At 43.6% G+C, this 23,533-nt stretch overlaps 1 protein-coding gene across 2 annotated transcripts in view; it reads right to left on the minus strand.

Moving 5' to 3' along the window:
* slc10a7 (solute carrier family 10 member 7) overlaps positions 1–23,533 on the minus strand; it is a 345,830-nt gene that overhangs the window by 12,247 nt on the left and 310,050 nt on the right. For both annotated transcript variants that reach the window (XM_038791942.1, XM_038791943.1), the window contains one exon: positions 509–654. In XM_038791942.1, the coding sequence (XP_038647870.1) occupies positions 509–654 (146 nt within the window). The remainder of the gene's footprint in view (positions 1–508; positions 655–23,533) is intronic.

Genomic DNA, 23,533 nt, shown 5'->3' on the forward strand with positions numbered 1-23,533 from the left:
AGTCTCCAATATTGCAATCTTTTTGGGCTTTTGCTATTTTGTTGGCTATGGTCAATGTGCCTCTGAACCTTTCATATTTGTTGCTTCTCACTCTAAATACATCAGGTTCGAGGCTGTTGGGCTAAAAAATTTTATTTTGTTTTAATTTAGAGTACCCCATTCATTTTTTCCGTGAGGCAGCAGTGCTAACCCACTGCGCCACCGAACTGCCCTCTGTTGTGCTAAAATTAAGAAACATCACATCATTCTCCAATCAGTACATGAAATCTGTGAAACTTTGAAGGAAACAGAAAGATTTCAAATATTAACTCAAACTGTAATCAGAGTTGGGGTATGTTACACAAATTAAAATCTAAGGGCATTCAAGCCCTCTAAATTGCAACAAAGTAAAGCAAATCAAAAGAAGGTAAATGTTTACAGCAGTTTTCCTCAAAAAATAAATTTCTGAGAATTTTGCCATAATGGTTCTAATTGTTCCAGACTACTAAATTGGCTTGACAGGCCTTACCTTTTGACGAGTGATCATCCAGTTTTTCACTGTTCCAACCAATAGGCCACCGAGCAGAATCTGGGTGGGATGGTAGATGAGTAATGGAACAGAGATGAGGGATAAATGTTCATACCCTGAAAACACTATCTTCAACAACGGGATTCCTGTTAACAGAAAATAAACACAAAGAACATTAGTTAACAAATGTAACTTTTTTTGAAATACTTTGAGAATTTTGGGTTCTTCATCCAAGTGATCCAGTTTAATATTGACTACATGAACATGTGGGTGGAGGCAATTGTCATTCTCCTACTCGAGAGAAAAACAATGGCAATGCAAACAAAACAGCAGCACAATGCCGAACATGCTTTCTCACTGATGTCCATCTGTGCCCACCTAAGTGCAGCCTTGAAGTTGGTGGCCCTGGTGCTGGCCGGAAAGAGGCAGCAGCCTCACTAGTCCGTGCAAAATGAGGCTGTATGATGACAACAAGATTTTGATGTCACATTAAAGTACCAGTCGGTCAGGGTGCTCTAACAATTGGCACTTGGCCTTGAGCAGTGTAGATTATGGTCCCCAATCCTTGGCCCGACTCAGCCCTTCTACTCACTTCGGAATCCCAGCGAAGGTAAGTCTGTCGAGAGAGTGGCAATCCAATGGAGTGTGCCACTCTGAGTAAGTTATGGATCAACATGATAATCACAAAACCATGCAAGTGCCATGTTTCAGTCAGTCAGTGAAAATTGCAGAGTTTATACTTGTATGCTAAAGGGGACTTCAAGATAGCACACAAGTTGGAAGACTATGGTGATCAGATTTCAACAGTAATCAATACATTTTAACATGCCAGAACTCTGATACTGTGACACTTCTTTTGACAGAGCATCAATGAGCTTTCAGATGACATATGGCCAAGTGAGATAGTGCACTATCTGTGCATTTATAAGGCCACTGAGCTGCCACACTGCAAATGTTTATAAAAGATTAATCAAATGTTTCAGAACTACAATACGCTGTCTGTAAACCAGGTGGAAGGTATGTACTTTAAATGGATTTTTCATTGCTTAATGTAATTTCTAGCAAGAACATTTTAACCATCAGACAAGTACGGAGTGTGGACTGATATAGAGCACTTTCTCAGCACATTACTATCCAATGCAAACACTTGGGAAATCACTAATGCACAACATGTAATATTTCTATGTCATGCATGGTTCACTCTTCTTAAAGTCACTGAACAATGCAGGATATTCCATAAGGAACACTTCCAAAGGACAACCGCTGGCAATTTTTTGCCTGAAAGTAACATTCTGTGGAAAGATAAAGTAAACACACAGTGGTAGTTTATTTTTCCATTCATCACTGTTAACGTTTTGTCTCCATTACTATACAATTGAAAACCTGCCAAATTATACTATCTCTTTTTACTGTAAATGTGCAGCAATAATTACTACAATCTTACTTTGGAGTAAAACATCTCAAATGTGGAAAGGTGATTTTAAAATGACTATTGCACTGCACGGTCGACCATAGACCAATAGAAAATAGACCATAGAACTAGGAAGGTCAATTTAAATAACATCCTGTACCCAGCACACAAACTAATAATTTAACTCCGTTCAAAGTATGAACACAAAACTGGATTTTTAAAAAATGGCCTGAATTTTGTGAATGTTATGATGGTGAACCTGTCAACGTCTGACTTCAATACTCTGTTAAACTAACAGAATCTTCTGCGCATATGCACAAAAACCCAGAAGTCGCTGTCAGTGGTTCACTGCTCCTCCGCAAAGACGCTGAAGTCCTCACAGTTCGAAATATGAGAAATAATTTCAACTGATGCAAACGTTCACTTTTTATGTTACTAGTTTCACTGTAACAACTTTTAGAAATATTACACATTGTTGAATAAGATGTGACTGTTGTTTTAACAGCATATTAGGTCAGAATGATGTTTGAATCGCCTCTAGCCCTGAAAACCTAATGTCATATTTATGGAATGTCAAATTCCTTCATTATGATAGAAAAGATTCCACAGATTGTTGCGATGGAGCCTTTTAAAAATTTGTGATATTCCAGCTGCAACCTTACTCCCACATACAAGTCCCAAGCTTTATTTCATTCTCTGTAAAATGATTAAAAAGTGAAGGATAGTTAGTGCTTTTTACTTCCTAGCTTGCTGTCTGACAAATTCTTTGATGTGATTTGCTGTTTTTCCTGCTGGATGACTTTACTCATGCTAGATGTTAAATTACGCTATAGTACGGAACCAGATTGAAATTACCACCAGGAAAGGTGAAATCCAGATCACAGTGATCACCAGTGGGCAGCATTCTTTCAGGTCAGCAGTGAGTGTATCTACTTTTTCTGTTGCGTGCAAAAATGTAACTGTTGTAAGAAAAGTCTGAGAACACGGACGAACAGACTCAAAAACAGCTTCTTCCCCACTGTCACCAGACTCCTAAATGACCCTTTTATGGACTGTCCTCATTAACACTACACCCTGTCTGCTTCATCCGATGCCAATGCTTATGTAGTTACATTGTATATCTTGTGTTGCCCTATTATGTATTCTCGTGTATTTTCTTGAATTCTGTTCAATTCCCTTTTCTTCTCATGTACTGAATGATCTGTTGAGCTGCTTGCAGAAAAATACTTTTCACTGTACCTCGGTACACGTGACAATAAACACATCCAATCCAAAAGCACAGCTTTGGAATTCTTTTAATTCCCATGGAATGCATAATTGTAATGTAAACAGGGGTTCTGATAAATTGGTAATGGAGTACAACTTGTTTACAAACAATAACCATATAACTGGTCCATGAGTCATATGATCTAATCAAAAATTAACTAGTGAAAGATGGGATAAGATGGAAATAATAGGAATTAAAAAATGTTTTATCAAATAAGGCGAAGAAACATGTAATTTATGCCGTTTGGAAAGGTGTAGCGTATGTTCATCCCCAAGATAGGGATGGATTTGTATTTACTGCTACACTCATGCATGTTACTATAGCATAAAAGGTTAGTAGTCTGTTCTCAATGAGTGGCATAGAGGGAGGTGGCTTGTCTTATCTTTGCAGAATCAGTCCTGTGTAGATTCAGTTCCTGGGACTGCGGGCAATCAATGTATTAGCTTTTATAATGTATTTTTAAAGCTTTAGGGGTGGTCCTAATTCTTCTGGTCAAATAATATGCAATGTTAGCATTACTTTTGGGTTACAATACAATTCTTCTCCATGAATCACCATCTTGACATGGTGGATAGCCTTGTGCATCTCTTGATTGGATGATCCCTAAAGCAATGCCATTGGGAGGTACTTGCTCCTGGTTGAGCTGCTTCTGGTGGCAAGGTTGGGGCAGATGCCAGATAAAATGCAGTCCAAAGAGTACTCAATGGGAGAACAGGCAAAGGAATAGTTCATAGCTCACGAGCTGCAAAGTGGCTATAATGGCAAGGTGGACAAGGTCAGCGTGGTTTGACATGACATCAAAATCTGACCAACAACCCATCAATATCGGGCAATAATGCCACCCCAAGGCTCCCACATTAAATTAAGTCAGGTGCAGGCTTCTACCACAGTTCATTTGCCAAGTCATGTGGTGATGGAGGATTGGTGATGTGGACACAGTTATGAACCTGGGTGTCCCTGGCCAAGAATTTGTGCACAGGAGACAGATACATGAAGGTTGCTGGATGCCTGTGTTAGGATGGAGGTGTTATTGATCAGTAGTACCTGTGACTGAGCAGTCCTCTTCAAGATACCTCCTGCTCACCTCAAATGGGGACTGGTCTGGAAAAGATGTCCTAAAAATATGCTGTCCACCTTCTCCTGGCTGGGGAACCACCCAGCAGGATCACCAACTTTGTAATCAAAGCAAGAAAACTCTAAATTTTACAACTTGGATCTTAAAACACTCGTGGATAATTTTAAAAGCGATTTTCCGTAAAGAAGAACTACAATCGTATCGCCGTTAGCTAAATTCACATTGCCCCCCTCAGCGAGCCTTGCCTTCCTGCGGAGAGGCATTTGAAGGCACAAACATGTGGATACATCTTTTACTGGAAAAGAAAGGCTGACATTGATCCTCATGTCCACGGTGTTGCTTTTGCCAGCTGGAATGGATCTTGGATGCACTCCTCATATGAATAAGTGAAAGACTCATGGTGCTGCACCGACAGCTTACCCATAACCAATATGCCATTGTCACCAGCACAAGAAAAAAAGTCATCCTTCTGAGGGACTTTAATGACAGGATTGGCTGTGACTCTGAACAAAGATTGGGAGGTTCTGAAATATAAACAGGAACCTTGGCATCACCGTCATCTTCACTGTCTGCACTCGTCCAGCCAATGATAGTGGAGCACGTCCCACCTTTTAAAATCCCCCTTCATCCAACCGAGCCACATTTCTCTTGTGCAGCTACGCCCAACCCTGCGTCACCTGCATGCTTAAGTACCTAAAACCCACCCCCACCACCCTGAATGGCAGCTTCCCCAAACCCCTCCCCTCTGGCCTCAATTGAGAACACATCGCTCTTTCCCATGTCGAGCTTATACCGGGGAACCGGCCAAAGTCCTCCAAAATCTCCATAATACTGCCAATGCCCTCCAATGGTTTTGGAATATATAACAGGTCGTCTGCTTACAGCAAACCCTGTGCTCGACCCCACCCCCGCAAAATCCCTTTCCAATCACTCAACGCTCTAAGTGCCATAGCCAGTGGCACTATAGTCAAGGCAAAAAGCAAAGGGAAGAGTGGGCACCCCTGCCTTGTCCCACGGTGCATCCTGAAATATCCAAAGTGACTGCTTGACTGGCCCATTCAGCCCCCTCACACTCCCAGCCAGGTTGGGCTGGGGGGGGGGGGGGGCGCGCTCCCCTGACGATCAACCATGCCCCTTTTTTGTGCCAGCCTGTGTCAGGCGACCCTCCAGGCCCACCCTTGGATGTCCACTGTCATCACTCCCTTTCCAGCTGCGCTACACCAACTGCATCCTTGTCAGCACCCCACAACCAAACATAACGGCCCCATCCCCCTCCCCTGCACCAACCACCTGACCACCCCCTACTGTGCTCCTGTTAACTAGCCCGCCCAGCTAGCATGGCACCCACGCCAAGGCCTCCAAACCTCCTAGCCCCAATTACCCCTCCCCCATCTGTACTACCTCAGGAAACAAAGAAACAGAAAAGCACTCACCCTTGATGCTCCCTGCCACCAAGCCCAACAAAACATTTCAAAGGAGAAAAAGCGCCCCAACAACCACAAAAAAGAAACACCTCCTCCAAAGTTCGATGTCCTCTTCCTCCTGCCAGAATATTGTCTCTCAAAAACACGATTGCTTCCTCTTGGGTACCAAAATAGTATTCTCAATTTGGAAAGTCACCCAGAGGTGGGCAGGGTACAGCACCCCAAACTTCACTCCCTTCTTGGGGAGGGCAGCCTCGACCTGATTAAACCTGGCCCTCCTCTTTGGCAGTTCTGCGCCCAGATCTTGATACACCTGCAGTTCATTCCCCTCCCAGGTGCACTTCCTCGTCTCTTTATCCAAGAAGCGGTGCAACCGCACCACCTTCGCCCCTGGCGGCTTGCCTGCCGTGGCATCCGCATCAGTGCCCTGTGTGCTCAGTTGACCTCCAGAGACCGATCAAAGGCTCCTCCAGACCTTTCCAGCATCTTTGCCACATACGTGCCGGCCTCCGCTTCTTCGATGCCTTCGGGCATTCCCACGATCTGTAAGTTTTGCCTTCTTGAGTGGTTCTCCAGATCCTTCATCTTCTCCTTCAACCTCCTTAGGGTCTCCCGCATCACCCCAATCTCATGCTCCCCCCACCGTCTCCTCCACTTTCTGTATTGTCTGGCCTTGGGACTCCAGCCTCTGCTCCAAATGGTCAATCCCTGCTTTGAGCGCCTCTACCACCTTGGCCAGGTCGTCCAGGGCTTCCCTTCTCTGTTGGCTCAACGTATCATAGTCCACCAGTTGCTCCGTTGACCATTGGGCGGGCAGAACAGGCCGTTTGCCATATTGACCTGTGGGGCATGAAGAGTCCCCTGCTGCACCAGTTCCCTTCATCTCGACATACTCCTAGTTCTTGGATCCATCCACCAGCTACACCACAGGTAATACCCTTTCTCCTGGCACTCCTACATCTCTTTCCATCCAAAATTCCACCCCTCAGACGGGGAAAGGACAGAAAAAAATCCACATTGAGCTGTAGCTATCAAATGTGCAACCGCTCACTCCATGGCCGTGACCTGATGTCCACTGGTTGTAGTCATATCTGGCACAAATGATGATCATTTCAGTCCCAGGACACCACGCAGGAGTTCCTCATAGTGTCCCACATCCAATCACCTTCAGCTGTTTCATCAGTGATCTTCCCACCATCATAAGGTCAGATGTCGGGATGTTTGCTGATGATTGCACAATGTTCAGCACCTTTTGTTACTCCTCAAATATTGCAGTAGTCCACACCCATAAGCAGCAAGTCCTGGACAACATTCAGGCAGGCAATTGACAAGTAACATTCATGCCAGACCAGTGCCAGGCACTGACCATCTCCAAAAGAACCCAACCCCATGGCATTCAATTACTATTGTTGAATCACTGATCAGAAACAGAACTGGACCAGTGAATCATTAGTTTTAATGTCTCTATCATTTTGTAGCTTTAACCAATGTATTCTGAAGCATTTTCTACTAAAATTGATGGAAGCCATTTTAGTAACAACTAAACCCGTTTTTTGGAAATCAGCCAGATTAACAGCATCAATTGTCAGACAATTAAATAACATGAACAGATATGTTAGAAAGGCGGGAACTGTAATTCGGAACTCAAATATTCATACTTTTTCTAATTAAACATATTATTAACACTTGATTATTAATACAGATTCTTCAAAGTGCTGTGGGAATAAGATTATTGTGTGCTTCTCAAACCTCAAAATAAAGAGATAAAATGAATATCAACCTTGGCTAGGAGAGCTGAATAGGTCCTTGCCTAAGGGACCTCAACTCCAAATATCAGGTGGCTATGTTAGAAATGTTTCTAAGTGTCATTTGTGGTGGGTTTTGCTGGGAGTTCCCCCTGGCTCAGTTGGCAAGTTCCCCACCAATATCTAACCAAACGTAGTCACTTTTTTGGGCCCTGGGGAGTTTCTCCCCGGTCACGCCCACACTTAGGGCATGGTTCTTCAGCCTCGTTACGCTCTCACTCAAGTGAAAGGAGGCCAGTGAATAGTGGGAGAGGCAGTAAACGAGAAATGAAAAAAAAAGAAAATTGCTTATTGTCACGAGTAGGCTTCAAATGAAGTTACTGTGAAAAGCCCCTAGTCGCCACATTCTGGCGCCTGTTCGGGGAGGCTGGTACGGGAATTGATCCGTGCTGCTGGCCTGCCTTGGTCTGCTTTCAAAGCCAGCGATTAGCGATGGTTAGCGATGGGGAACCCTCGGCTGGGGATGGGGGACCTCGGCAGGGTGGGGGAGAACTGCACTGGTGCCAAACAGTTTGTGATGCAACCGGCGAGAAACCAATTATCAGCACTTAAGCCCTATATCCATACAATTGACAAGAACCACCCCATATCCAACGATCTCCCGTAACTCAGCGACCTCCCCAGCAAACGGTCACATTGGCGCCGATTAGTATCTTTTGAAAAATATGAACCTGGCGGAAGGGCTTCTGTGGGGAGCTGAGGAGGCGAGTAGCTATCTTTGCTCATATACAAAGAACCCCGGGGCACGAGGCCTGTCACCCCATGCTCGGCGGTGTGTGATGTACCCTTGGCTGGGGGTCATGGATCCTTGGCTGGCGATGGGGAACCCTCGGCTGGGGATGGGGGACCCTCGGCAGGGTGGGGGAGGGCTGGTAACCAGAGGGCAACTGCACATGGCACCACTTTGCCAACCCTTGGATTGTGTGTACGCTTTCTGGGAGCAACCCAACCTGCTCACTACAACAGTGCCAGGGGGCAGTGCCAAGGTGCCAACGCCAAGCTGCCCGTGTTCCAGGTGGAGGGCCGGGGAGCACCCTGCCCTGACCACCTAGGGACCTCTGATGGCCGGGAGACCCCCTCAGATGCCATTTTGCCTGGTCCACGTTTGTGTGGACCAGTATTGAACGGTGCCTGGCTGGGGACTCCCAGTGGAGGCCTTTAGATGCCGGCAGCCCGGTAGATCCTGGGTGAGGTTTAAAACCAATTTAGACATGTGAGACTTGGTCACACCCATTGTGGGCAGGATCCTGATCGCGACACATTGCCAGGTCTGGATAGATCTCGCGAGGTGTAGTGGCTGCTGGGAAGCCCGCAGGATGTTTCACGCGGCACCCACTGGCAGTGTTGTGCTCCCGTTTGGGCATGATGAGGCTGGTGGATAGCACTCATAATTTGAGAAGAAATGTTGTCTTAAAGCTGAGACAAAGTGCACAATTAGTCCAATGGGCAAACTCTTACTGTATTATCGACAAGTTTTAGATCAATTGGCTATTTTTCCAATAATTGGCTAAGGTATTTTAATATTTTAAGCTATAAAAAAGGGTCCTGAGAAGCCATTCTGAGGGGCATAGAAGAGGAGTGATGGGAGGAGAGTGATGTTTATGGAGAGACTCTGAGAGCTGATTTTGATGTTGTCACTTCGCGACTTGGTCTGAGAAGGGTGATGAGAGGTCTGTTCAATTGTTAAACTTAAGTTTTCTCCTCTTACTGTAAATTCATATTTTGCTTTTTATCTTTTTAATGGTTAATAAACTTTCTGAATCATCTGTTAAGTTTCTAGAACCTGAGGTGATTTGTGATTTTGGGGGTTATTGCAGACATGTGAACCCCATAAATCTTAGTTCAGATAGGAAAACCCCCCAACTTATATCAGCCATATAAATACTGTGGCTACAAGAACAGGTCAGAGGCTGCAGAGGATTCTGCAGAGAGTAACTCACCTCCTGACTCGCCAAAACCGGTCCACTATGTACAAGGCACAAGTCAAGAGTGTGATGGAATACTCTCCACTTGCCTGGATGAGTGCAGTTCCAACAATGCAGAAAAGATTCAACACCATCCAGGACAAGGCAGCCCGCTTGATTGGCACTCCATGCACCACCGATGAACAGTGGCAGAAGTGTGTACCATCTACAAGATTCACTGCAGCAACTCACCAAGGCTCCTTTGACAGCACCATCCAAACCCATTACTTCTACCACAACAAGGGCAGAAGATGCATGGGAACACCACCAGCATGTTCCACTGTAAGTTAATCAGCAGCCTGACTTGGAACTATATCACCATTCCTTTACTGTCGCTAAGTCAAAATCCTGGAACTCCCTCCCTAACAGCACCATGTGTGTACCTACACCACATGGATTGCAGCGGTTCAAGATGGCAGCTCGCCACTAACTTCTCAAGGGCAATTAGTGATGGGAAATAAAATTATGGCCTAATCAGTGACGCCCACTTCCCGTGAAAAAATAAATCACTAAAAGATAGTGGACAGATACGAAAAGTAATGGAAAAGATTGACGGATTTAAGTCTTTATCTCAAGGAGACTGGATAACAATGGGGTGAAAGTTACACTACAGTTAAATAAGCCTCTGGTTAGATTGCATCTGGAGTACTGCAACCAGTTCTAGGTGCTACACCATAGGAAGGATATGTTGGTCTTGGAGCGGGTAGAGTACAGATTCACCCAATTTCTGCTGAGGCTAGAACTGTCAATTGGAAGCACAGGTTGCACCGGCTGAGCTTGTATTATCTTTTACTAATAATCTTTATTGTCCCAAGTAGGCTTACATTAACAATGCAATGAAGTTACCGCAAGTATAAAAAGATAAGGGGTGAATTAATTGACATGCTTAAGATGATTAAAGGACTTGATAGGGTAGATGGACTGAAACTCCCTGGATGGGGAAGTCCAGAACAAGGGACACAATCCTAAAATTACAGCTATGCCATTATGAGGAAGGATCTGAGCTGTGGCATAGTGACAATGTTCTGAATCCAATTTCCAGTGCTTTTGAATGTCAGGAGAAATTATGCAGAACATACCCTCACAAAATTAAATAAGCCAGGTGGATAGGAATTTGTGGAAGGAATAGATTTGATGGGTCAAATGACTCCTTATCGCATCATGCTTTATGTTCTGGCAACTTAATTTTGTACAAAAAACATAGCCATTTAGAACATAGAACAGTACAGCACAGTACAGGCCCTTCAGCCCACGATACAGTGCCGACCATTTATCCTAATCTAAGATCAACCTAACCTACACCCATTCAATTTACTGCTGTTCATGTGCCTGTCTAAGAGTCGCTTAAATATCCCTAATGACTGACTCCACCACCTCTGCTGGCAGTGCATTCCACACACCCACCACTCTTTGTGTAAAGAACCTACCTCTGACCTCTCCCCTATACCTTCCTCCAATCACTTTAAAATTATGTCCCCTCGTGACAGCCATTTCCACCCTGGGGAAAAGTCTCTGGCTATCCACTGTATCCATGCCTCTCATCACCTTGTACACCTCTATCAAGTCACCTCTCTGCCTTTTTCAATCCAGTGAGAAAAGCCCTAGCTCCCTCAACCTTTCTTCATAAGACATGTCCTCCAGTCCAGGCAGCATCCTGGTAAATCTCCTCTGTACTCTCTCCAAAGAATCCACATTCTTCCTGTAATGAGGAATGTATAATTTACATGAAATAACTGACTTCAAGTTTATAGTGTAAATTATTACGCTCAGAATACTGGTCAAATATGGGATGTCAGTATTGGGAGGGCTCCGTAGGTACAACATTTCTAGTTTGGTGGGGAGGGTGAAAGCTGATCTGGCAAGGTGGGATGGTCTCCCCCTGTCACTGGCGGTTAAAATGAACGTGCTGCCGCGATTACTGTTTATTTTTCAATGCCTGCCGATATTCCTGCCAAATGCATTTTTTAGAGAGATTGAAGGGATGATTACCTCGTTCATATGGGGAGGGAAGGTGGCTAGAATGAAAAGAGTGCTACTACAGAGAGGAAGGGAGGCAGGGGGTTTGGGTCTTCCGAACATGATGTATTATTACTGGGCGGCGAATGTGGAGAAGGTATCTAGCTGGGTCAGAATAGAGGAGAGTTTTGGTAGGGGGTTGGGATTGAAGGCGTGAGCGACAGCACAGCTCCCGACAGCCCCAGGGAGATACTCGGGGAGTCTGGTAGTAATAGCTTTGTTGAGAATTTAGAGGCAGTTTAGACAGCGCTTTGGGTTGGGGGCAGGGTCAATGGAAATCCCAATTCGGGGGAACCATAGAATTGAGCCAGGGAAGTGGGATGGAAATTTTCGGAGATGGGAGGAGAAAGGAATTAGCACACTAAAAGATTTGTTTCTTGGTGGTCGTTTTGCGGGATTGAAGGAGCTGGGAGCTAAGTGTGGGCTGGAGCAGGGGGAAATATTTAGATACATGCAAGTCGAGACCTTGCCAGAAAGGAGATACAGAGCTTCCCAGTAGAGCCAGCTTCCACATTGCTGGAGGAGGTGCTGACGACAGGAAGAGCCGACTCTTTGAGGGGGTATAAGATGTATGAGAGCGCTGTGTTTTCTGTGTGTGGAGGAAGGGGGGGGGTTGTGCAAACCACGTTCATATGTTTTGGTCCTGTCCAAAGATGGAGGATTACTGGAAGGAGGTGTTTAGGGTAATCTCTAAAGTGGTGCTGTGAAACTGGACCCGAGCCCTCGGGAGGCCATATTCGGGGTGTCGGACCAGCCGGGGTTGGAAACGAGCACGGAGGCAGATGTTGTAGCCTTCGCCTTGTTGATCGCCCGAAGGTGGATCCTGTTAGGGTGATCAAACTCTCCAGCCTGTGCCCTGGCGTGGCAGGGGGACCTGTTGGAATTCTTGACGCTTGGAAAGGTCAAATTTGAACTGAGGGGAAGGATGGAGGGAGTTATTCATTATGCACTTTCGAGAATTGGATCACATCGAACACCAGTTGGTGGCTGGGAGGGTTGAGGGAAGGGGGACTGTATGTCTTAATGGTGACTATGGGTGATTCCTCTTTGTCATTTGTTTATGTTAACATGCGGGCTAATGTTTGGGGGTTTGGTGGGAGAATGGGATCGTTGTTACTGATATGGGGATTGACATTACCTTCGTTATTGATTATTGTTTATTGTTGGGTGTAAATTTGAGGGAAAATGTGAAAAAGGAGAATAAAAAAATATAAAAAAAATATGGGATGTCAGTTACAAGGTCTTCCTCCTGTAGAAAATAAATGGTTGTTTTCCATTGCATGTTGCCTATTGACCTGATCAATGAGCAAGGTCACAAATAATTCAAGGGTATGAGAACATAAGTGAAATTCTGTACTTACAATTTATCACACTGCTTCAGCAAAATGTTGATTTTACTTCAAAATTACATTTTAATAAGACTTCGACAATGATGTTAAATTTTTCTCAAACTGTAGCAGCAATCTATTAATATCAATTTTAAAAATTCTAATGGACCAGTCAATAGTCGCATCGCAAACCACAATGTATAATGAACTCTGTGGTCCATTGATGCACTAATCCATAACTGGTAAGAAATGACTACTATTACCTATCCATAAATATCTCTTAATATACCAATAACTGCATTGAGCTCTGTAATTTATTTTGGTCGGCTTTATTGCATGTGCTAAAGGAACCTCCATCCTTTTAAATGGTTTGATGTGAAGACAGATCGGATATTGCAAAATCTATCCCATATTAAGAAATGATTGTGATGTGATTGAAGAAGTGACAGTGAGAAATCATTAACCCCACGAGAACCTGTCTGTGTCTAATCTAATATTTTTTTCATAATAATTGTTCTAATAATTCTGAGATAACTTAATAAAAATGACATTTTCATTCTTCCATGTCTGTTGCAGGTTGTGTATGCAATATGCAAATCTGATCAACTTTCTCTCTGGGGACCGATTCTGTACCAGCAACAGTGTAAACCACTAGTCTTTTTTTTGGGGGGGGGGGGGGGGTGGTGGTTAATAGGGGAGAGTATGGATTTGAAGATGCAATTTGAATTGCATCTTCAAATCACCGCACTAACAAGCAGGGCATCCTATAACCCCCCCCCCCCATGGGAATTAAGTGTACCCCCCCTTCCCCCCACAGCACGCAGGCATGAGGGTGCCCACCCACCCATCAGACACCCTCCTCTTCCCCCCCCACCAGATCTCCCCCCCTTCCCCCGTGCAGTGGACACTGTGGTGGGTCAAGGGTGTAAGTGTGTAACAGATTTTCACTACGTCAAAAGCTGCTAAGAGCTTTGATTTCCTCTTTTGCACAGGGGGAAATACTTTGCTCCCTTTGATGTGGCAAGGGTCTGTCAATCATAGCAAGACTGTTTATAAATATTGTGGTTAGCATTAATGCAGAGTAATGGAGATGCATTCAAGTATGAAGGGAAAGATCAATAAACAATCGACCAAGCAACTGTCTCTGGAGTAACAAAAATGTCAATCACTGGCTAATGCAATGTTTTTTTGTGTGAAATTGAATGGAAGATTTACATTTCAAAGGCTGTCAAGGTATTTCAAGCTGTTGGAAGTGTATTTGGTTTTTCAGGAAGCTTCTGACACTTGTGACAGCTGCTGCTTTGAACACTTCCGTCTGCAGTAGCAGATGTTAGGAAAGGGTAAGTGAAAATGCAGTGATTTTTCAACCAATTGCTCCTCAGCTTTCAGGCAGGGGTCTCTGATGGGGGGGGGGGGGTCTGTGAGGGGGGCTCTGGAGTTTTAGTGGGGAGGGGTCTGATGGGGTATTCTGATGGGGTGCTCTGGCGGCAGAGAATCCATACCCATGTCTCCAATTGTTCAAACTTTGGGAAGCATTGCTCCAAAATCACATATTTCAAAACAAAATTTTTTTTCCGAGTACCCAATTCATTTTTCCAAATAAGGGACAATTTAATGTGGCCAATCCACCTACCCTGCACATCTTTGGGTTGTGCGTGAGAAACCCATGCAAACACGGGGAGAATGTGAAAACTCTACATGAACAGTGACCCAGAGCCGTGATCGAACCTGGGATCTCAGCGCCGTGAGGCAGCAATGCTAACCACTGTGCCACCATGCTGCCCCAACAAAATCACATATTACTCCCAAGTCATGTATCAAATCACATCACATTTACTTATACCGAATGCCATCTGCCACAGCGCCACCTTATCCTTAGCCCTTTGAAGTTTCAATTTCTCTTCTAAAGAATGCACTACCTAATTTAGTATCACTTGCTAATTCTAAATCACTGGTTTTGCATAGTGAATGTAAGTGGCTCGAACTGAATCACATGGAACACACACTACCACTTTCAACAAACTTCCCTGAACATCTACTCCTTTCCTCTTTCAAAACAACTTTTAACCAATTTTGTATCCTTCTGATATCATCCTCCTTCACCTTTGTTATCTCCTTTTAAAAACAAAATACTAGATTGTCTACATTCTAGTCTTGCAGCTTCAGTCACACTCAAAACAGCACTAAAATTTATATTCCAGGATTTTATCAACTTCTCCTCTCATCTGTCCCAAAACCATTGGATGTATCCTCTTGTATACTGGCACTTTTAGCCTAACTAGGGGCTTTTCACAGTAACTTCATACTTGTGAAAATAAAAGATTATTATTATTAACGAATTTGTGTAGAATTTTCCTTTTAACATTCATATCACTTGGCTCACTCTTGAAACTTTCCTAGTTACCACCTTTCAGATATCCTTCATTTCTGTCGGACTGAATGAAAATACTTAATGCTTTGTCATATTTTGATTTCATCTACACATTGACAATTCACTCATTGAACAAAGGAAAATGATGGACAAATCGTCGAACAAATTTCAGTGATTTGCTTGATCAATTTTGAGGTAGAGCATCTTCATAATTAGTTCTTGGATTAAATCTTGGAAGTAATAAATTGAAAGGTGTTCAGCAAAAAAATGATTAAAAGTACAGAAGGCAGCGAGATATAGAACTTGGCACAAACAATGGACAATAATTCAGGCTCTGAAAACATGGAGGTAAACAAAGTTAAGCAAGAAGGTTGGAAAAGTAAATCGAATCAACAATTTTGAAGGTTAAATATTTTAGGGTCAACATCAGAGGCAAAATGTAACATTTCCCTACTAGAACATAGAACAGTACAGCACAGAACAGGCCCTTCGGCCCTCGATGTTGTGCCGAGCCATGATCACCCTACTCAAACCCACGTTTCCACCCTATACCAGTAACCCAACAAACCCCCTTAACCTTGCATTTATTTTAGGACACGACGGGCAATTTAACATGGCCAATCCACCTAACCCGCACATCTTTGGACTGTGGGAGGAAACCGGAGCACCCGGAGGAAACCCACGCACACACGGGGAGGACGTGCAGACTCCGCACAGACAGTGACCCAGCCGGGAATCGAACCTGGGACACTGGAGCTGTGAAGCATTTATGCTAACCACCATGCTACCGTGCTGTCCCTAACTGGTGGGTTTACACGTGAGAGGGGGCTTAAAATTCCTCGAATGGTCTTAGTTTTCAGGCCATGGGGTTCATGGGCAGAAGGAAGCTTGGAAAGTGCCTCGGGTGACAAGGTGTTGGGGCGGGCAAGCCCTCTGCTCATCCCTCTGGCCTCACCTTGTCTCACTCCCTGCCCTGAAACCCACACTTACTGGTGCTGGATTCATGGGACTTTGACTTTGGGGACTGCTTGTAGTCCCAATCCTGTGCACTGCGGCTTCTGACACAGCTGGCATAGAGAGCTGCCAGCCAATCAGATTAGCCTGCAGCTTTCTGAGGCAGGATTCCCTCCCGACTGATGGGCGGAAATCTCATCTTCAGCTAATTAATCTCCTTAAATAGTTGTGTGGTCAGAAGCCCCACCATCCTAAAAATAGTGGCCTCGGAAACAACATTTTACTCTGTAGTGAGGAGTGCAAATGAGGAAATATTGAAGCTAAGTGATATCAACCTTTTCTACTACTAGATGTCTATTACGCTGTGCAAATAAATGCAGTAACAAAAGGTATTAACATATCAGCACTGGATCAAGGTTTTGTTGATTTTTAAAAAACGTATTCAAATTTATATTCTTTGCTTCTTGAACATGTGTGAATGTGAATAATAGAGATTGAATCACAGCAGGAAGCCAGTCTATGCCAATGCTAGCTGGACCCTAAAGCTATTTAATGTATTTCAATTTCTCCAGTCTTTTCTTCCACCTATTTTCTTATTTTTCAATGGTTTATCTAACTACCTGTACCACAATCGCAATTTTTCCTGAGCTAATTTATTCCATACGCAATTCACCTCTTTTCACCAAACATCTTCCTAATTTATTTTATCCTTCCAATACTATACCCTAAATTTATATCCTGTTATAATAATAATCTTTATTAATGTCACAGGTAGGCTTACATGAACACTGCAATGAAGTTACTGTGAAAATCCCCTAGTTGCCACATTCTGGCACCTGTTTGGGTACACAGAGGGAGTATTTAGAATGTCCAATTCACCTAACAAGCCCGTCTTTCAGGACCTGTGGAAGGAAACCGGAGCGCCCGGAGAAAACTCACCTGGACACAGGGAGAACGTGCAGACTCCAGACAGACAGGTCCCAAGTGGAAATCGAACCTAGGACCCTGATGCTGTGAAGCAACAGTGTTAACCACTGTGCTACTGTGCTGCCCTTAACCAATTCAATAAGCAGTTTATATAATTTTTTCACTATTTACCCTTCCAGACTTCATAATTTTGAATACTTCTGTTGGTCTGTTTTATAATTTTATTTATCTCTGTAAAGGCAGCATTTACTTGTCCCCTTAAAACTTACCATTCAATTATTTCCATCTTCCAGCTATCACAGTCCTTCACTTTTATTCTTTCCTTCCCTTCCTCTCCACTTTTTCTTCCTTTGTTCTTGCTTAAAATATGTTACATCTCTTACTTTGCCAGTTAATTTAAAAAATATATATTTCACAGAATGTGATACTGTTGTTTATTGTCCGTCTCTAACTGCCCTTGAGATTGTGGTTGTGATCTGCCTTCTTGAACGCTGCAGACCATGTGATGTACTTAGGGGCGCAGTACTGTTAGGGAGCGAGTTCCAGGATTTTGATCCAGCAATAATGAAGAAACGATGATATAGTTCCAAGTCAAAATGGTGTGTGATCTGGAGAGGAACAAGCAGGTGGCTGTGTTTCTATGCATCTGCTGCTCTTGACCATCTATGTGTACAAAACTGTGAGGGCCCTCAATAGTGTGGATGGGAAGGGCCTATTTATTTTAGCACAGAGCTCAGTAACTAGGCAGCATAGATTGAAATTTATGGTAGAAAGAATAGAAGGGAGATGAGGAAACATTTTTTCAGCCAGTGGGTTGTGGAGACCTGGAACTCAATGCGTGGAAAGATAGTAGAGGCAGAAATCTTCAACTCACTTAAAAGGTGTCTGGATACGCGCCTCTAGTGCTGTAATTATTAGGGCTACGGACCAAATTCTGGAAAGGGGAATTAAGCCGAGTGGCTTGTTTATCGTCTGGTGCAGATATGATGGACCAAGTAGCATTTTTCTGTGCTGTAACCTTCTGTCATTCTAACACTAGAAATGCATGAGGAACGATTAACAAGGGTTATCATTACACAATGAATTGTATCCAAGCCACCCACATCCAACTCTGATAATACTTCTAATTTTACTGTTTCATGGTAGTGACTGTTGTGTCCAGACCAGAACCCCAATTTTAGTTAAGATCCCGGATTAGAACCTATTTGCATTTGGTAAAATTGTGAGGAAATGTGACTGCACCACAGGATTGATAGCACTGACCTGTAGACCGCTTTTATATTAAAACAAACTTTAATTTGAACACAGAATTAAACACATTAGCAACAAAGAAATAGCTTTACATTTATCAGTTACAACATTTTATCTTGTTTCCTGAAACTCTGCTTCTATATTCCAACTAAGCAACACATATATTTCAAAAACCACTTATGTATAAAGTTGGCAACCAGGTTTTACTTGCTTATCTTGGTGCAGAGTCCTTGGAGAGATAAGTTTATTTTTGGGACCAAACTGAAAACCTTCTGCTCTGCTTAGAGCCCTGGACGCAACTCCTTTGCCTAGACAGACCTGGCCTCTACCATTAGGCAGACCAGCTGCACTCAAAGAACACAGCATTCCTTTGTCTCTTATTAGAAGATGTGCCTTAATTTGTTTAGCTGGGCTCAAACTGTTACAACATTACATTAGCTCCCCGTCTGCAAACAGGTAAAATGGCTTTTAATATCTATTAGCAAAACACTTCCCCTGCAAAAATCACTGATTATTTCACTTTTAATCACAGCTCTAGCAGATAATATGTTTGCAAGCATTTTTCATCCGAGATTTTTAAAAAACATTGCTCCAAAAATACAAACTATAAAATATGACAGAGCCAAAGCGGTGTCTTACTTCCCTTTGGATGATTAGATAACCCGAGTCCGCATTTCCACCTCATTTTTCCACTGCTCATATGGTGCAGATTCGAAAAAAAAAAAACCGGTGGATAATCAAAGCTTGAGAATTTACATTGGGTGTCAGCCATTTTGTAATAGAGGCTGCCAGGAGCAGTACCTTTATCAGAAGAGAAAGTCCAAGATCCCTTATTAAAACTTCCACAGCTCAATGTTAATCCTCTACTGTCATTTTAACTTTTGTGTTCATCTCCCTCGCAAGAAGCTGGAGCCAGTTTACCGGAGCCAGTTTATCATCAACATTGTATATTCACAAAACGCAGTCAAAAATAACGGCAGATTACTTTTCCCTCCCAGACAGCATCCCCCACAGGTGAAAACTGGTTCTTATATGTGTGCCCTAACCTTACTCCAATTAGAATCAGTTGCTCTTAATCACAAATGGATCATGCAATCAATTGTCATTGGGCACAATTCTCAGGCCTCACTGCGCTCTCACTCGAGCGAAACAAGGCCAAAAACGAGACATGGCTAGCACCCAGAGATGAAATCGGGATCTTGCCATAGCGTGGCTAGAAACAAATTATCACCACTTAAGTACTATTTCCATCCAATTAACGGCGCCGATTAGTACTCCTTTTGAAAAACGTGAATCTGGCGGAAGGGCTTCTGCGGGGAGCCGAGGAGGTGAGCAGCCATCTTTGCTCACATTCAGAGAGCCCGGGACCCCATGAATTTTCACAGGCAAGAAAACCTACTGTTGATTATCACCTCCATTCTCCAAAGTAGATTTTGTCCTCAAACCCTGGAGTGGGATTTGAACCCGGTACCTTGTGATTCAGAGACACATGTATCACCAACTAACAATAATAATTGCTTATTGTCACAAGTAGGCTTCAATGAAGTTACTGTGAAAAGCCCCTAGTCGCCACATTCCGGCGCCTATTCGGGGAGGCTGGTACGGGAATTGAACTGTGCTGCTGGCCTTGTTCTGCATTACAAGCCAGCTGTTTAGCTCACTGTGCTAAACCAACCCCTATTTGAGCCACAACTTATGCTTTCCCCAAATGTATATGTATATGTTGCGAACACAGTGGGTGCGATTCTACGGAAAGATTTGTGTTGGGCAATCACTAGTAAGCTATAAAAATTGATAATAATGATAACCTTTATTAGTGTCCCACGTAGGCTCACTGCAATTAAATTACTGTGAAAATTCCCCAGACACCACACTACTGCTCTGGTACACTGAGGGAGAATTCAGAATGTCCAATTCACCTAACAAGCACATCACTCGTAACTAGGGAGGAAACCGGAGCACCCAGAGGAAACCCACAGACACGAGGAGAACGTGCAGACTCCACACAGACAGTGGCCCAAGCCGGGAATCGAAACCGGGTCCCTGCCGTTGTGAAGCAACAGTGCTAACCACTGTGCTACCCATTGAATTGGTTTTAATATATTTATTTGAAGAAACACAGCAAGAAACGTCTAAAACTGGCCCTTACTCAATACTTGGAGACATGCTACATGTTGAGTCTCTAGCACTCTCCCTCATTTCTTCTTTCTGATCTGAATTTGGTGGCTTGTGTTGTGTTGACAATTCCACAATGAGACAGACCTCCAGTTGGTATCTTGTTCAAGTGGTTCGAGTGCACCTCAACAGTATATAAGAACATAAGAACTAGGAGCAGGAGTAGGCCATCTGGCCCCTCGAGCCTGCTCCGCCATTCAATTAGATCATGGCTGATCTTTTGTGGACTCAGCTCCACTTTCCGGCCCGAACACCATAACCCTTAATCCCTTTATTCTTCAAAAAACTATCTATCTTTACCTTAAAAACATGTAATGAAGGAGCCTCAACTGCTTCACTGGGCAAGGAATTCCATAGATTCACAACCCTTTGGGTGAAGAAGTTCCTCCTAAACTCAGTCCTAAATCTACTTCCCCTTATTTTGAGGCTATGTCCTCTAGTTCTGCTGTCACCCGCCAGTGGAAACAACCTGCCCGCATCTATCCTATCTATTCCCTTCATAATTTTAAATGTTTCTAAAAGATCCCCCCTCATCCTTCGAGTACAGTCCCAGTCTACTCAACCTCTCCTCATAATCCAATCCCTTCAGATCTGGGATTAACCTAGTGTTGAATGCTGGAGCAATGAAGTCACATTTTAAGTGTAGGATGAGGAAATTAAGTTTCAAATTAGTAAATGGCAAATTTTGGACTGATACCACAATTCTTCTTCACTCAATGGGAGACCAAGACATGGAATGGATGTCTGGGTAGAGCATAGAGGGAAATCCTAGTAAGTACTTCAGAAATGTTTATATGCTGTAACTGGAAGGTTGGGCAGAACATTTTGGATGAATGAATTGAGATGGGATTGAATAGTCCACTGCATCTGTATTTACCATGTGATCTTGTTAAGACTATTTTAAGTAGCACCACAGCAGAAGTAGTACCACAGCAGAATCCACTTGACATCTATTTTCTTAACCTAGGCATCCTGCTACAAATCATCCACTGCATTTGTCTGCTGTTCTACTGATGTCCAACTACATACATTTTCAAATTAAATGGGAGCAGATGTAAAATTTGGTGAAAGTCAGCTAACACAACTAAAGTATTGGAGGAACAAGTTGGTGTTTGTGGAAAGATCTAGGGCGGAATTCTCCGCTCCCGCGCGGCATCGGGAAGGCCGCCGTGAACTCGGCCGAGTTTCACGACGGCCTCGGAGGCCGCTTCTCGCACCCTATTCACCCCCCCCAGGGGGCTAGGAGCGGCGCTCCGTAAATCTCGCCCGCCGGGCCCTGACGCTTGTGTCAAGGCGGGGCGCCGAGAATGACGCGACAGCGGCGCCTATGTGACGTGAGCCGCGCATGCGCAGGTTGGCCGGCTCCAACCCGCGCATGCGTGGTTGGCGTCTTCCCCTCCGCTTCCCCGCAAGGCCTGGCGGCTTGATCTTTCGTGGCGGCGGAGGGGAAAGAGTGCGTCTCTTGGAGATGCTGGCCCGACGATCGGTGGGCACTGATCGCGGGCCAGTTCCCTCCCGAGCACGGCCGTGGTGCTCACTCCCCTCTCCGCCTCCCACAAGCCACAAACAAACCTTTGGCGCCATGTTCACGACGGCAGCGACCATGTGTGGTTGCCGCTGGCGTGAACAGGTCGGGAACGTCAGGCCGCTCGGCCCATCCGGGCGGAGAATCGCGCCCGTGTGTTAGCCGTGAAAAACGGCGAGCGGCGATTCTCCAAGCGTGGGGTGGGAGAATAGTGGGGGTTGCCAGGATGGCGTGTCGTGAGTCGCCCGGCCATCCCACAATTCTCCCACCCGGCGTGGGGAGCGGAGAATCGCGCCCCATGACTTCCAATACAGTGGTTACATCCATTTTTAAATGGAACCAGCACTTTATGACATGAGTTACCTTATTAAGTTTGGTTAAATTGCCACTACAGATTTCTGACACAAAAATGCAAAAACTGATGCTAAACACAGCCATTTTTAAGAGGTGGCCAATGTCCTCTAAAACTAAATTGTAAAATAATATGAACTTAAATAATTTGTAAACTACTGAACTAATAAACAGGATGATTTGATGCATCTATTTTAAAAAACAGCAGGTGCCTGACATGACTAAGTTCTTTATGAAGAACAGCCTTTCCGGTGGAGAAGATAGTCAATATAAACATAAAACATGCTGGCTTAATATATTAATATGCAAGGTGTAATGAAGGAAATTTATTCTCGCATCTTCACAAGAATTGGCATGCGATGACAACATTTTTGCCAAAATTATATTGGTAGTTAAATAAGACTGATTGTGCCTGGCAAATGCTTTTCTCTTCAAAAGGACAAGCTTTGCTATGTAAAATAAGCTTTTTTGTTGAATGGAATAGTAACAGGATTCCAAATCTTTTATTTTGTGGTAGTTTAAATTTGTTTATTTCCCCACCACTGTATTTAAATCCTGAAGCAAATCAGTTACCATTGAAATATACTCAATGCAATAATGGTATTGGTATTACTGTTGCTTGGGACCAGATAGTCATTTGTAATGCTACTTCATAAACCAGAACTAGTAACTTCTAATACTGTCGATCACTAAATCTTATTGCCACCCAAAAGATAATTATTACACAGAAATATTCATGAATTAAACAAAAGTAACAGACAAAATAATCATCCAATCAAAAAAATGAACACCCTTAAAATAGTTGATTATCACTAAGGCATAAAATGGGAGATAACGGTGCTCGTTTGTTCAGACAGTTTTAGTCGTCAGTTCTTTTTCTTCAAATATTAACATCTAACATTTATAATAAAACATGGCATTTTCTGACAATTTTTTTTATTGTACATTAAATCTTTTTAAAGTAATTCAAGTTAATGTTTCTATTTCATTGAAGACCAAACTAAATGGGAACTCAATCACTGGCAAAACACAACTATTTTTAAACACAGCAGAATCTTTATTTGATTTTAGCAGAATTCAAGTGCTTGGGACGTTTAATGTCCCCAGAAACATCACTGACCTCTATCTACACAACTGCCCTCTACAAAGTAATTTCATATTGTGAATGGATATTTATGAGG

This window comes from Scyliorhinus canicula, chromosome 3 (genome assembly GCF_902713615.1).
Source record: "Scyliorhinus canicula chromosome 3, sScyCan1.1, whole genome shotgun sequence".
In the NCBI taxonomy this organism is placed as follows: domain Eukaryota; kingdom Metazoa; phylum Chordata; class Chondrichthyes; order Carcharhiniformes; family Scyliorhinidae; genus Scyliorhinus; species Scyliorhinus canicula.